Consider the following 15663-nt stretch of genomic DNA (forward strand, 5'->3'; position numbering starts at 1 on the left):
GGCCTTCAATCAGTTTTTTGTCAACATACATGCTCTTACCCTAGACCTAGTACTCTAATCTTATGTATTATTTTTATAAATATTATCATTGGTTTGAAAGGCAAATTGCTTAATAGTCAAAACAGAGAAAAGTTAATGGGATCTATACAATGTAGCATATGATAGAGAGCACATAAAGATTTGTAGACTGGGCAGGGTGACCAAGCCTGGCAGGGAATTCCTTGGATCCCGCACTCTCCATATAGATCAATGCAGTAAATGGCTGTCAATTCTCTGATTTGTGGATAGCTCTAGCCAGCCACCACTCAGCATGCTGACAACCACTGACCAGAGCACCCAGTCAGTAGTCTCTGGGGGAGTTTCTCTAAGAATCTCCGCCCCCCTTCGCCGCCCATCGCATACTTAATTATCGCATATGTTGTAACATATGCGATAATTAAGGCAAAGGACAGCTCTTGCGTTAAGAGCTGTCCTTTGCGGTGAGAGTCGCCAGGTCTCAGCAGGTCCCGGCGGCTCTCCCCTCCTTCCCACACCCGGCGCTGCTGCTGCGCCGGGCTCTCCTGCACCCGGAAGAGGATCAGTGCAGGGAGGAGGTCACAGGTCCGGGCTGTGCTGCCCGGACACAGGTGAGGGGAATGGGGGCGATGCGGGGCGGCGCGGGGCGGCGGAGGGTTGCGATAGAAGCCCATTGGCTTCTATGGGGCATCGCCAGATTTTTCTGGCGATGCCCCCGCCGCGGTAACCCGGCGGGGGAAGCTTACAGCATCCCAAAATGCGATAAAAACGCCGATAACGGGGTTTTTACCGCATTTTCAGTTTAGAGAATCCCGCCCTCTACCTGACTCTCTGTACTGTAGAAGCTCACCATAATGAATGCAGTTAAAATTCCATAATTAAAGTAAGCACAATACACCAGTATACTGCGACGTGATAATGCATCTTGTAGTTTATAAATAAGAAATATATCCACCATGCAGTAAATACATGTATAAGTCAATTCATATTATCGTAATGCAAATGTATACAATCCAATATGCATATACCAAAAAAGAGCAAATACAGATGGAGACCCTCTTGTCTTTGCCTGGCGCTCACCCGAACATCCCTGGAGAGGGACTCCATCAGACTGGGATGGGTGTGGTATAAATCACCAACAGTTGGGATTCTGACAGTCATTACTCAGACGTCGGAATCCCGACTGCACAGCGGGGTGAGCGCAATGAAGCCCCTTGCGGGCATGGTGGCGAGCTGAGCTTGCCACCTATTTTATTCTCCCTCTATGGGGGTCGTGGACCCCCACGAGGGAGAAGTCGGGATTCCGACGCCGGAGTATTGACTGTCGGAATCCCGACTGTCGGGGAGCCGTCCGACACCCACTGGGATGCGTGTGCATCGCACGCGTCTCAGTCTCTCGGTGGCTGGGCGGTGGATTCTGCCCGTCTCCGCTTCAGGGAGACGGGCAGGTTTAGGGGGGTATTGGGGTGGCGGTGGGGACCGTCCATGGTGGCGGGGAGCTCCGTCACAACGGCGCGCGTGGCAACGACTGACGATAGAATCGCCAGCCCCTGCAAAGATGAGATTCGCACCATCTGTACAGAGCAAGCCAACAAACTGGATAACCAGAAAGTCAGTAATTCAGAGCCTAATACATTACTTCTCATGGGTACTTGTAAAATATAGTAAGCTCTCACCCATTAAGAAATGCAAATGCTGTACCTTTCAATATGACCATTTTAACCAAAGAATGGCCATTTTCGCATTTATTTTTGGAAAGTCCCTGGCTTAAAGTATTGAAGCTAAAGTCTACCTTATGAAGTACGTCATTGAATGGTATAAAACGGTCAACTTTATACCGTATATTTTTAATAAATTGAATTTTCTTATTCTAATATTATATTCATAGTAATAGAAAGTGAAACCTATGAATGATGTTAGGAAGATGGAGAGAACTTACAGACTGTCATCAGGAGAAAGGCTGTCACTGAAGAAGGAACAGTTCTGACTTTCCATCTCGGCAAGTCTGCACAAAATGTCATGGGAGAAAAGAATGGGTTTCAGAATTTCGGCACATTTTATCAAGTATTAGCAATGTTCATTTATTTCCTTAATACATATTGTAAGAAAAAATAGAACAGAGACTGCTGCTATTCCTGCATGCAACTATATTGATGATACATTTAGATTTTATCTTTCTATATGCATACCTCCCGACTTTGAAGACAGGTGAAGAGGGACTCCTGCACATGTCCAAAATTGGGGGCGTGACCTGTAAATCGTATCATTCCCGCGGGGCCAAGCCCCCTTTTCCACCGCTGAGGGGGCCTGACCAGCAGCTTACATAGCCACCGAGAGTCTCTCTAGTATGGGAATTGATGCTGTGTCTAATCCCAACTGCCCCCCCCCCCCGCCGCAGGACAATGCCAGCGCCAGGCGGGATGCGGGAACGTTGGGACTGTCAGTTAGTTGGTGCTATATACTGTACAGTACCCAGGAATTATTATACTATAAATTCAAATCTATTATATTCCAGTGGTTTAAATGCAATATGAACAATTCATTCCTCCCAAAATGACCCATTCCAGTATAAACAAACTCTCTGTACCTGGACTTCCCCCTTAGAGGCTGATTCAGGATCCCTCATAGTGATCCGAATTTGGCCCAGTTACGCATACGCATTTCTGCACATGTGCGAACGCCAGTACCGAACTGCTTCAGTGAGTTACACACTCGCCGGGTCGTTCGTTGCGGGGGAACAACCTGGCCACATACGGCTTTATTGAGAATCTACGTAAATAATATTCAGCAATGATCAAATATCGGTCATATATTTTATCTAAATTTCTTTCTATTTCCATTAATGCCGGAGCTTAATTGAAGTATACAAAAAGCACAACATATATGTGGCCATACAGTATACAGAACTTTTGCATTTGGGTAAGGCTGATCATTAAATCCCTTTAAGTAACAATATGTACAATTATGTAGGTTCTGTTTTACAATACATGGTTATAATTAAGCTGCATATGAAGACATATCATTAGTATCCCTTTCTATATTTTATTTGCTGCAATACATTAACATAAAATCAGGTATTCTAACACAATGTTTTTTTTAAACTCTACAGCAAAATAAACTTATCTGTTAAAGAAGCCCAGAATGTTGAATAGATCAGTCAAGTCCCAAAGTAGTTCACCTAACTTGTTTTGTTGTGGAATAACACACAACTTCCTCTGATGAAGTAAATCATTGGTGCCGATTCTGTGGGTGCTCAAGGGCCCGAGCACCCACGGAAATTGATGAGTACCCACGGGTCCGAGTCCCACTGCTGGGCTGCCGTATTAACTCGCTAATTTGCGGCTGCAACACCCGCATCGCCGGACCCGCCACCTGGCAAATAGTATGCCAGGATGGCGGGAAGCATAGGTGCCGATTCTGTGGGTGATCAAGGGCCCGAGCACCCACGGGCCCGAGTCCCGCTGCTGGGCCGCCATATTAACTTGCTAATTTGCGGCTGCAGTACCCACATCGCCAGACCCGCCACCTGGGAAACAGTATGCCGGGAAGAGTGTATTCTGTCCGCGGTGTACCTGCACTGTGGGGGCATTTATGTATGTGGAACTCTGTTGCCGTAATTTGATTATTGGAGACAACTGTGTTCCATAATATAAATTGGCATTAATTTGTGGCCACACCCCTTCCCCATGAAGCCACTCTTCTATATTTTTGGCTTGAGCACCCACCGGCAAAAACATAAATCGCCGGCACCTATGGCGGGAAGAGTGTATTCCGTCCGCTGAGTAATATGCGGACGTGAGCCGGCCAGCATGTGCATGCTCTGGGCATGCTGTGCGGTTGAGTAGGGCATGCTGTGCAACTGAGTAGCTTTTATGTACCTGCACTATGGGGGCATTTATGTATTTGGCATTGTGGGGCATTTATGTACTTGGCCGTAATGTGTAAAAAGGGGGACTCTGCTGCTGTAATGTGTAAAAAGGGGAACTCTGCTGCCGTAATTTAAATATTTTGGAGACAATTGTGCTGTGTAATATAAATTGGTATTATTTTGAGGCCACGCCCCTTCCCTATATTTTTGGCTTGTGCACCCACCAGCAAAAACATAAATTACAACATTCTCAGAAAAGTGTTGAGTTTCAAAATACAAATATGATCTCTGTAGACACAATAATGCATATACAATAGTAGGCCCTGATTCTGATCGGCATGGTCCCCTGCGTGTCCACACGGGGGACCAATGTTTATGTTCTGCACATGCACATATTCTCATATGCGCATATTCAGGGCTTATGTGTGGGCGCCTTCGCCGACTTGCAGGCAGGCACCAGCCTGCTGGGGGTGGGTGGCTGACTTCAAAGGATGTCAGCCACCCGCCCAGTTCTCAGACCCGGATGCCACAAGTCCAAGTCAGCCCAGAATGACGGTCACCGACCACCAAATGATTTTGGCCCCGAACGCTACTCTGTGAATGGATGTTTATGCAAAACATCCAATCACAAAGCGGCTATGATATTCGCTGGGCAGAGGGGAGCGGGCATTCGCACACCCGGTGGGCAGTATTAGAAGGCGCGCTAAGCAGCAAAATACCACTCATTAGCATATGCAATAATGATAACAAAACACAACAAACACTCACAGAGATATTCATAATGTCATCCTAGTACAGACCTGCTAGCAAAGTGCTCTATCCTTGAATGTGTATCGGCATGTGGAAGTGTTGGAGAGGACAATGGCCTGAAATATGGGAACAATGTATTATTAAAAGAAAGCATAGTTAGCAAACACCTGGATATGACATTTTTGCTGTCCTTAGATATTAATACTGCACCTTTAAAAATAAGAAATACAGAGAATTCTTAGAAAATCTAGAAAAAAACATGGATATATTTGAGCTTAATATTTATGTCTGATTATCAATCAAAGTGTAAAAGAATTTGTTAAGTAATTAGTTAAGTAATATGTTAAATGATTATGGTGACTTACAACTTCTGCCTGGTATTGATCGTTAGGTCGACAAGTTTTAGGTAGACAGTCATTAGGTTGACCCCTATTGGTCAACAGGTAGTAGTTTCAGAGCAACCTGCACATCATAAAAACAGCTAAAATTACAGATTTTTTGTTGTTGTTGCTGTTCCTACATTATTATTAACTTTACTAACATTAATTTTCAGATTATACCGATGACCCCCCCCCCACCCCAGGCTGCTTCAATATTTTTCCCAGGCTGGATTAAGTTACCAATCCACGCCCCTGCATCTAGGAGTGGCACTGCAGTGGCAATGAAAAGAGGTGCAAGATGGAAGCCTTGGGCCATCCCTCCCACCCTTATGATGTATAAACAGGACATGCAGACTTTAACCAACCAATCATTTCAGCAACAGGGTCTCTTACACATCTTAAGCTGACATTATTGGTATGTTTGGCCCCCACAAAACAAGCTGCAAATGCTCCAAGAGCTGCGCACATAATGCAAAGAAGAGAGGTGCAAGATGGAATTGTTCTTCTGAGAAAAAAAGATGGCGGTGGTAGAGATTGCAGGTGCTAGGCAGGAGATAGATAATAACATAGTAGTTGAGGTTGAAAAAAGACTTGCGTCCATCAAGTTCAACCTTATACAGGCTATAGTAGGGCACACTATTTTATTCTCCCACCACGCCCTAGTGCATGGGTTCCCAACCCTGGTCCTCAAGTACCCCCAACAGTGCATGTTTTGCAGGTCTCCACACAGAATCACAAGTGCTATAATTAGCTCCACCTGTGGATCTTTTCAAATGTGCCTGAATAATGAGTGCACCTGCCGGGTGACCTGGAAAACGTGCACTGTTGGGGGTACTTGAGGACCAGGGTTGGGAACCACTGCCCTAGTAGATGGTAGTGCATGAAATACCACCTGTCGGCACATGTCAACTTAAAAAAACGGTCAAAGACCTTCTTCACTGCTTTTGGTCCTGCCCACATAACCAAGCTTTCTGGAATACCCTACACAACTTTGCCATCTCTTCATTGAAACTGGTCTTTCAGTGTAATGAGGCATGGGCGTTGTTTGGATACGTTGCAGACCAATCCTCTGTCCCCAAGCACGACAAAAAACTCTTGGTGATCCTGTCCGCTGTGGGCAGAAAAGCCATCCTGCAGTAGTGGATACACACCCTGGCCCCCTCCTTAGAGATGGCGACGTCTTCCTATTTACCATGGATTGGCTAGAGACGTCCCTCCACAAGGAATCCATGACCGCAACCCTATTCCAATGCTGGGATAAATATATCCAAATCCTACCACATAGGACTAAATCGGCATTACAATTATGCTTCCAGTCCACCTCATGGTATAACCTTCAACTCCTCCAAAATAAGACCCCTGTCACCATTTAGACGCCATATCTCCTGAGACCCCCTCTCCTTGTGCACTTTTACTCCATATTCTGTTCCCACTCTTCTCTCTCTTTCCCATATATCTCCTGCTGGATGGCTGGATCGGTCCATGGATGGGTGGATGGCCTGGTGCTAAAGGCGGGCTGTTATTTGTTATTTGTTATTTGTTTAGTTAGTTATTTGGATATCTCGAAGTTGATATCTATTAGGTACTATCGAATTAGTATTGTTACTATTATTGTGGCTTGCATTTTTATCTGAATGCTAAGGCTTTACTAATTATTATTGGCAAATCATTGCTCAACTTATTGTTTTACCACTACCGAAGTTGCCATGCCATGTTCCTTGTACCATTTTTTTTCTTTTACCTATATTATATGTTAACTATTTTTGGAAAATTTTGAAAGTTGTGAATTGATCCTCATAAAATACTGTTATATATCTAATTCTGATGTTTGTAACAATGTTGATACATGAGGCTCAATAAAACATATTTAAAAAAAAAAAAAGGTCAAAAACGTCATGTCGACCTTTTGACTGTCTACCTAGACAATGTTGACCTAATACGTATGTCGACCTAAAGCCATGTCGACCTAAACCCGTGTTATATACCCGTGTTATATATATATATATATATATATATATATATATATATATATATATATATATATATATATATATATATTTTTTTTTTAACAGCTCCTGCCTAATTAACATTCCTTGTTAAATACTTGATGTTTCACTTTGAAGCTGTTAATATTGAATAAGTATATGGTGTATCCTCTCTGCCCTGGCTACATTTCAATGTTTGTGTGTGTAAAGCTTCTTTGTAGTTTGCCTGGTGAAGAGGCCATAGAACAGGAAATGCTTTATAATTATGATTTACTTTCATTATCTCATTTTATCCACAGAGTCAGTTCTTTGGATTCGGTATGAAATCCCGACGGTCAAAATACCGACAGCTATTGACCGACGGTCAAAATCCCGACAAGGTCAAAATCCCTACAAGGTCAAAATCCCTACATGGTCAAAATACCGACACTTCGGTCAACAAGTTGCGAAGTCGACATAGGTTTTTTCACTGTTTTTTGACCCGAATGTCAACACAGTCGACAAGGACACAGTTGAAAGTCAACTGCAGCCGCTCGCAATGCTTCGGGCACTATATTATTCTCCCACCACTCCCTAGTGGATGGTAGGGCATGAAATACCATGTTGGGTCAAAAAACTGTGAAAAACCCATGTCGACCTCGCAACCTGTCGACCGAAAGTCATGTTGACTTTTTCACCTGTCTACATTCTATATGTTGGTATTTTTACCTTGTCGGGATTTTAAATGTCAGTATTTTGACCTTGTCGGGATTTTGACCGTCGGTCAATGATTGTCGGTATTTTGACTGTCGGCATTTTGACTGCATCCCAGTTCTTGATCATATGGGTTTCATACACTTTATCATCATTAATATAATAATAATAATATTTTACATTACTAATTATAGAAAAAAATATAAATTTAAAGTATACATTTTGATTAATACTTATATTATAATAGCTTGTTATATTCCTAGGAATGCTAATTAGGAAGATCAAAGTCTTACGTGTCAGTAACTTCTGCTTCAAGTACAGATTGCACAGGTAGATAGCCCCGCTGTGGATGTCGACTAAAATACTGACGGGTCCTAAATTTATTCTTCAGAGTGGTGGCAAAATCCCTCATTTTCTCTCCAGAGGTTGTCTGCATATGAAACACAAATTGTATTACAGTTGTAATCAAAAATATAACATGATCGCCATAAATAAATAAGAATAAAAATAATGATATACCGTTGTGTAATATTCCATGATTGGATAGTGGAGCTTGTTTCCTTTACCAGCTTGTCCAGTTAGGAAACAGGACTGGCAGATATCCACCCCAAATTGTTTTAGACTTCGATACCTGGAAGGAAAGATAAAACCACAGTATGGAGAGGAAAATGATAAAATTAAATTGGGGAACACTTTAGTCATTACCTATTACCTAATAAAGGCATGCAGGGCTGCCATCACAAATCATCAGGCGAATGAACCAGAATAACCCCCTACGCACATTGGTACCCTTAGTATTGTTCTAATCTGCACAATGCTCCTCCTGTCTAAAGGTCCATACACACTGGGAGACTTTGAGCTGAAAGCCGCTCAAAACAACAACTTTGAGCAGCTTTCAGCTCAAAGCCGCCCAGTGTGTATGGCCCGGTGATGAATGGCGAGCACTGCTGTGCGGTCCCACATCATCGCTGGGAAAGCCGCTTATCTGCTGGTATTACCAACAGATGAGTGACTTTGAGGACTGCTTTGCATAGCGCTGCACTATGCAAAGCCGTCCTCCCCCCACATAATCAACCAGTGTGTATGGACCTTTAGATCTTTCCTTTTCTGACAATATTGTGAGATCTCTCTTGAACAGGTTCCTGTACAGGGGAGGATTGATTGGGGAAGAAAGTGGTCCTGAAAAATATGTAAAAGTGGGCTCATATAGGGAGCACTAAATCAAATGTAGGCAAAACCAATCCCAAAACAGGCGGGACTAATACCTGTGTGTAAGCCATAGGTTTCAATATGCTTGGCAGCAGGGCCGGTGCTAGGGTGTTCGGCACCCCCCTGCAAACTAAATTTATGCCCTCCCACAAATTACAAAGAGACAGTGCATGCTACAAAATAAGGGTGTATAATGCCTGTAGTAGTATTGCCTCAAACACATAATATGCCCAGTAGCAGCATGGTCATAACTAAATATGTTTTTGCCCTGTGCCAGAAAAGGAAGTGGTGCCCACACACACAAAAACTTAGGGACAGTGCGCGCCGAAGGAGCGCGGCAAAAATGTACACTATAATGCCCGTTATGCATTATGCCACAAAATGTAATGCTTATTGCACATTGTTCCACTCGCTGCAATGCAAATTACACATTATACCACACGCCATAATGCCAATTACGCATAATACCACTCACCGCAATGCCTATTACATATTATTCCACATAAATGCCACTTAGCCACATGCTCATTGCCAGGAGTTATAATTCAGGAGAAGATTCAGCAGAACAGCAGGAGAGAACCTGTGTAGGGAGGGGAGAGGGTGGGGGGATGTTGTGGATGGGGGAGAGGTTTATGAGGAGTGAGATAGAAAGGGGAACCTGTGTGGTGAGGTGTGAGAAGTGAGCAGGGAAGGTAGCAGGTGCCACAAGGGAGGGGGGTGTGAGGAGAGAGTGAGTAGGGGAAGGCTGTGTGGGGAGGAAGGTGGGGGGACATGAATGAGAGGGGGGGTGGTGTGACCTGGAGAAGGGAACCTGTGTGGGGAGAGGGGTTGCCATGGATGGGGAGGGGGTGCCGCAGATAAGGGAGGAGGGTGTGAGGAGAAAGTGAGCAGGGGAAGGCAGCCTATGGGGGAGGGGACACGGATGGGAGAGGGGGGGGAGTCGTTGGTGCTGCCATCCTGGACCACCCCTTCCGTGGCACCCCCTCTCCCCACACAGGTTCCCTTCTCCTGCTCACATCCCCCCTCTCTCCTCAATGCCGCGGAACTCCCGCCCTCCCTCCTCCACAGGCCACCTGGAGGGGGGGGGGGCGGGGTGCCGCATAGGGAGAGAAGGGGGTACCGCAGATGGGCAAGGGGTGCTTCAGATGGGGGGCAGGGGCGCCGCGGATGGGAGAGGGGCGGCAGGGATGCCATGGATAAGGGAGGAAGTGCCGCAGATGGGGAGAAAATAAGTCCCTGTAAAATAAAAACTGCATACAGTAGAGAGCTTACCCTGCTCTGTAACTGCTGAGGCTCTGCTGCGCTGGACATTCTGTGATGCAATCACCCGAAGTAAGACGTACAGATGGAGCCCCTGCCATCCTTGGCCGGGGTTCGCCAGACCCTCCCCGCTGGCGAGCGCCGGCGGCAGGGGCTACACTGAACTGGGACGCGTGTGCGTCTCACACGCATGCGCTTCCCAGTCTCTCGGCGGGGACGCAGCGTGTCCCTGCCTGTCTCTGCTTCAGGGAGATGGGCAGGGTTAGGGGGGCGCTCGGGGCAGCGTGGGGTACCTGCGGCAATGGAGGGGGAGGCGGCGAGGACCGGAGGCAGGCTCCGTTGCCAGGGGGCGTGCAAGCGTCTTGTGCACTCGCACCCCCTGGCGGGGATGGCGGGGCTGGTGTTAGAAACGCCAGCCCTGCATCTGTAGTAATAAGGTGGAATTCTACCCTTTATACTGTATGCTTCAGAGGATGGAGGAGCAGCAAAAGGCCATTCAAGCCTATACATCCACCAATGGCATAGGCAAAGGAGGGGGAATGCACCTGACACAAGCACAGTGGAGGATGATTTCCACGTTGTGCAAGGTTCTCCAACCCTTCCAATTTTGCACATGTGAAATCAGTTGAGACACTGCCTGCTAGTCAGGTCATTTCAGGCTTTTTCAGAAGCAGCTGTAGAAAGTGAAGGTGAAGCTAAAACAGAGCAATTCTGCTATGTTGGACTTGTGGATGAAGCTATTTATTTGCTTTGTCAGAATTCAATTTGTTGAAATCAGATCACTACATTTCGGCCGCCGTACTTGATCCTAGGTTTAAAGCCTATCTTGTATCTTTGTTTCTGCCGATGTTCAAAGACCTGCTGGTAAGAAAATGGTCAATGGAAAAAAATAAATTTTCCTAGCAGACCCACTGGCGGTGATGCAGGGCAGTCAGGAGCAAGTTTTGACATCTGGTCCAGACTAAAGGAGCTGCCTACAAATTACTGACATGTCTACTGTCACTGCATATGATGCTGTCACCATTGAAAGAATGGTGGAAGAATATATCAGTGACAGCATCCAAGTAGGCATATACTGGCAGGAAAAAGAGGCAATTTGGAGGCCTTGTACCCAACTGGCTTTGTGTTACTTACCCTTCACTTGTACGCTGAAAAGATTTTTAGCGCGCGGCGTATGAGGTTTCTTACATAAAGCATCCGAATTAGACCTGTTTGCACAGGTCTGAATTTGGCCCCGCCTCCAATATTTTTGGTCTGCACATGCGCATTGTCGCCAATGTGCATGTGTAGGCCCCAGCGGCGAGCGCCTTCAGCTGAGTTTCTCTTTGCCGAGGCACTCACAGCTTTAGTGACAGGCAGGGGGCATTCCCTGGGGTCCGCCCAGCGTTTCATGGAGATGCCCGTGATAGGTGGATGATGTCACATGACATCAGCGCCTGGCCCCAATTCATCAGAAAGCGTTCAAATGAAAAGTAAGTCCTGGCTTACTTTTCACAATGAACAGAGGATAAATCATTTCATAGCGAGTAACCATAAAATGATTTTTCCTCTGTGCGGGCTGATGCGAGCGGATGGGTAAGCATAGTGCAGAGATTTGGGTGGTGCGGTGGATGTGCATTTAGCAGGGCGGTGTTTACCTGCTGGCTAGGCAGTTAATATATGCAGTCTGGTGAGCAGGTCTGAATTGGGCCCAAAATGTGGAAAAGATTATATTCATCAAAATGAATTACAAATTCCACCATGAGACCTTTACAAGCAATTGCCTCCACAAAATAAAGAGGCAATTGTGATGGTAAATTCCAGCAGGGACAAATTAATAGTCTTTAAAGAGTAGGGTGTACACACTATTGGGACGAGGAATCAGAGGACAACATCTTGCCTTTTTAGAGCCACTTTGTGCTAGGAGAGATTAACAGTTGTGGCAGACCCTGTCGCTCAAATGATTTGTAGGTACTTATGTAGTATCTGGGCTGCCGATTTCTAAATCGGGTCGGATCGGGAGATCGCATCGCATCGCATGCGACCATGCGATTCGATGCGATGCGATGCGATGCGATGACCCGATTTTTCCATAGGAATCAATGTTAAAATGGACTGAGTCCATTTTAACATGGAATTCAATGGGAAAAATGGGTCCTTTTCATACCCCTACTATCCAAGTGGGCATGGAGTTGGATATAAACCTGTGGCGAGCGTAGCGAGCCACCGAGCCCGAAGCGTGGCGAGCGAAGCGAGCCCCGCGAGGGGACGAATACCGTCCCCTCGCGGGGCTCGCTTCGCTCGCCACGCTTCGGGCTCGGTGGCTCGCTACGCTCGCCACAGGTTTATATCCAACTCCATGCCCACTTGGATAGTAGGGGTATGAAAAGGACCCATTTTTCCATAGGAATCATTTTAACATTGATTCCTATGGAAAAATCGGGTCATCGCATCCGATATCGCATCCGATATCGGATGCGATGCGATGCGATATCGCATCGCATCGCATCTGATTGTATGCCTTAACTTAAGGCATACAATCAAAAAATCGGCAGCCCAGATACTACATAAGTACCGATTTGTATGTTTATATAACATAAGGGTGGGTAGGAGGACCCAAGGACAATTACATCTTGCACCTCTTTTCTTTGTATTATGTGCATTTTGGAATTTTTTTTATCACAGTTTATAAAACTGCAATCCTGTCTGCCATGGCAGTGCCACTCCTATAAGTGCCACTCGTGTTGCTTAGCATAGTCATCCACCTAACTCTGTACAACATTTTGGCCTCAAAACAATATTGTGAGCTGTGAGGTCTTCAGAACAGAAGAGTGGAAATACATGTTATTGAGGTTAATAATACAGTAGGAACTACCCCCTCCTCCCTCCAAATTCTGTGATTTTATGATTTAAAAAAAATAATAATAATACAGATCCAAAACCCACAAGGGTGGTTTTAGCAAAACCAATCAAGATTCAAAACATGGAGATCTAGAGCCAAACTCTGAAGAAAATGGCTGGGTGCACACCCCTATTATAAATACAAAATAATTTGGGAAAAGATTTTTATACAATTAAATTAAACATACACAATAAACATATACACACCTAAATCCCTTTATTGGGAACTGCTTACAGATGGAACATTTTGTCTGATGTTTCACCGTCTCAGCCAACGTCACACGATGTAAAACTGGGAGCCAAACTAAAGACTGAGGCTCCAAACTTCCCCATTCAAGGAACTGGGAAAGCTCCAGTAATGCTGTTCCATTGCCCTATTAAAATATACAGAAATATTGCAGTCACTTGTCATCAAGATATTAAGTAAAATCATAACAGTAAAGGGAAAAATTGGGACAAGAGTCGCCCTTCATTTGTTCTTTCCAAATGTTGTTCTAAATAATTAAGCACTAAAGATGGTGAAACACACTTTCAAGAAATAAATAGTAAATTATGTTACTTGAACTGTAAGATTTATATTAGGAAATTTGAGTTTAAAAAATAAGGGAGCAAGAATTTTGTACAAACTAAAAATATTATTATCTAACATGGAGATGCTCTGTGTATATGTAATACATTTTTAGGTTCTGTCTGTTAATACAAGGTAAGATCAGGGAGGACCGAACCCTCCCTTGGAGCAGAAGGGCAACCTTCTGCTCCACGGCTCAAAGGTCATGAATCATTGTGCCCAGTTCTTAGAGCATTGCAGACATTGGGGTTACACTACCACTCCAAAGTGCCCTCGCCAATTCCGGTGTGATGTATCAAACCTTCTAAATTGGAAAAGCTTCTATTTATAGTTTTTCAAGCAATAATTTCTATAAAATAGCAGGTACAGTTTGATTGCTATGGAAAAGTCTAACATTTTTTCTCTTTAGCTGGTTTGATCTATTTCAACCTTGATGACTCAGGGCAAATGCATAGGACTGTATGCAGCTGTATGAAAATATACAAATGTAGCTGCCGCCTGGATTTGTATTGAGACAAACGGTGACTGCTTTGCAAAGCCCATCGACTGCGTGCAATGATGCAGCATCCACTGCAGAGCAATCATTTATTGTGTAGTCCTATGGTCATGCAGCATGGGTGCAGAAAGTGAAACGGTGGAAGCATTGCTGTTACTTACGGGATCACAGTCACAGCATCAAACAAATTATGACAAGGCCCCTCCAAAATAGTGCTGTGGCCTCACAAATTTCAAGTTATGCCACATCCTCATACTAATACAAAATGTTACATGGTTTAGACACAGCTGTAAAGCCTTATTACACAGACATCAAAGTTTAGTAAGTTGCACATTATTTTTATGATATACTGCAGTTTAATAAATAGTCACAGCCTGTAAATTAAATAGAAAGTGATCAAGTAGTACAAGCAATTACATATGTGTCCACTTACAAACCGAAAGCAGCTCCTAATACTGGGTTCAACATTGCTTCCCCCAAAAGCTGCGACCTCTCCAAGTTGGCGAGGAATCTGAATGGCTTCATGCAGAAGAAGACCAAGTTGCCGCTGATCACATGTTCCTTCAGGACCTGCTACCTGTGAGAATAAATCTGAGGGAGGAGGTACAGTGTTGTAAAGCTATGGTACAATTACAGGATGTAATTTATAACAGCACAGGCCAGGAGTTTGGAATCAGAGGTCTACAGCAGTCTTTACAAGCAGAGATGTCAACATGGCAGCAGAGTACAATAGTACATGGTTTCTTAAGAGGTATATATGTGTGTATATGTGCCCCCAGCCTGGTCTTTATTGGTAGATTACTGGAAACTAACTAAATAATCGGTAGTTAGGAGAAAAAGGAGGAGACACTTGGTGCCGCAGATTAAATAAATTTCTGTCTGTGTGTGTGTGTGTGTGTTGTTACATAGTAGGTAAGGTTGAAAAAAGATTGCGTCCATCTAGTTCAACCTATTTATGCTGAATATTATGTTATTATATTTTAAAGACAGATTATGTTACTTATTTATAGCCCTGCATATTTTTAGTGTTTGTCCAACCTTATTTTGAATGTATTTATTGAGGTGGCCGACACCACCTCTCTGGGAAGAGAGTTCCAGAGTTTGACTGCTCTAACACGTAAAGACATTTTTTCTGCTAGCTGAACCAGATCTTTTTTCTTATAATCTATACTCGTGCCCCCGCGTCCTAGTATCCATTCTAGTAGAAAAAAGGGTGTTTGGCAGTTCCTTGTATTGGCCCTTGATATATTTGTACATGTTGAGCATGTCCCCCCTTAGATGTCTCTTTTCTAATGTAAATAGTCCCAAATTGCTTAATCTCTCATCATAGCTTAAATTATCCATTCCCTTAATTAGCTTTGTTGCTCTTCTTTGTATTTTTTCTAATTCAATGATGTCCTTTTTATAGTGTGGGGCCCAGAATTGTACTCCATATTCGAGGTGAGGTCTAACCAATGCCATTCACAGGGGCATAATTACTTTTGAGTCCCTAGTTTCCATGCCCCTTTTAATACATGCTAGAATTTTGTTGGCCTTTTTTGCTGCTACATTACATTGGG

At 44.3% G+C, this 15663-nt stretch overlaps 1 protein-coding gene across 1 annotated transcript in view; it reads right to left on the reverse strand.

Moving 5' to 3' along the window:
* DRP2 (dystrophin related protein 2) overlaps positions 1-15663 on the reverse strand; it is a 113641-nt gene that overhangs the window by 13841 nt on the left and 84137 nt on the right. Inside the window, exons 14-19 of the mRNA XM_083159037.1 lie at positions 14538-14695; positions 13248-13414; positions 8211-8322; positions 7985-8121; positions 4684-4749; positions 1955-2020 (exon numbers count right to left, since the gene is read on the reverse strand). Of these exons, the coding sequence (XP_083015163.1) occupies positions 1955-2020; positions 4684-4749; positions 7985-8121; positions 8211-8322; positions 13248-13414; positions 14538-14695 (706 nt within the window). The remainder of the gene's footprint in view (positions 1-1954; positions 2021-4683; positions 4750-7984; positions 8122-8210; positions 8323-13247; positions 13415-14537; positions 14696-15663) is intronic.

This window comes from Crinia signifera, chromosome 9 (genome assembly GCF_055691185.1).
Source record: "Crinia signifera chromosome 9, ASM5569118v1, whole genome shotgun sequence".
NCBI classification, from domain to species: Eukaryota; Metazoa; Chordata; class Amphibia; order Anura; family Myobatrachidae; genus Crinia; species Crinia signifera.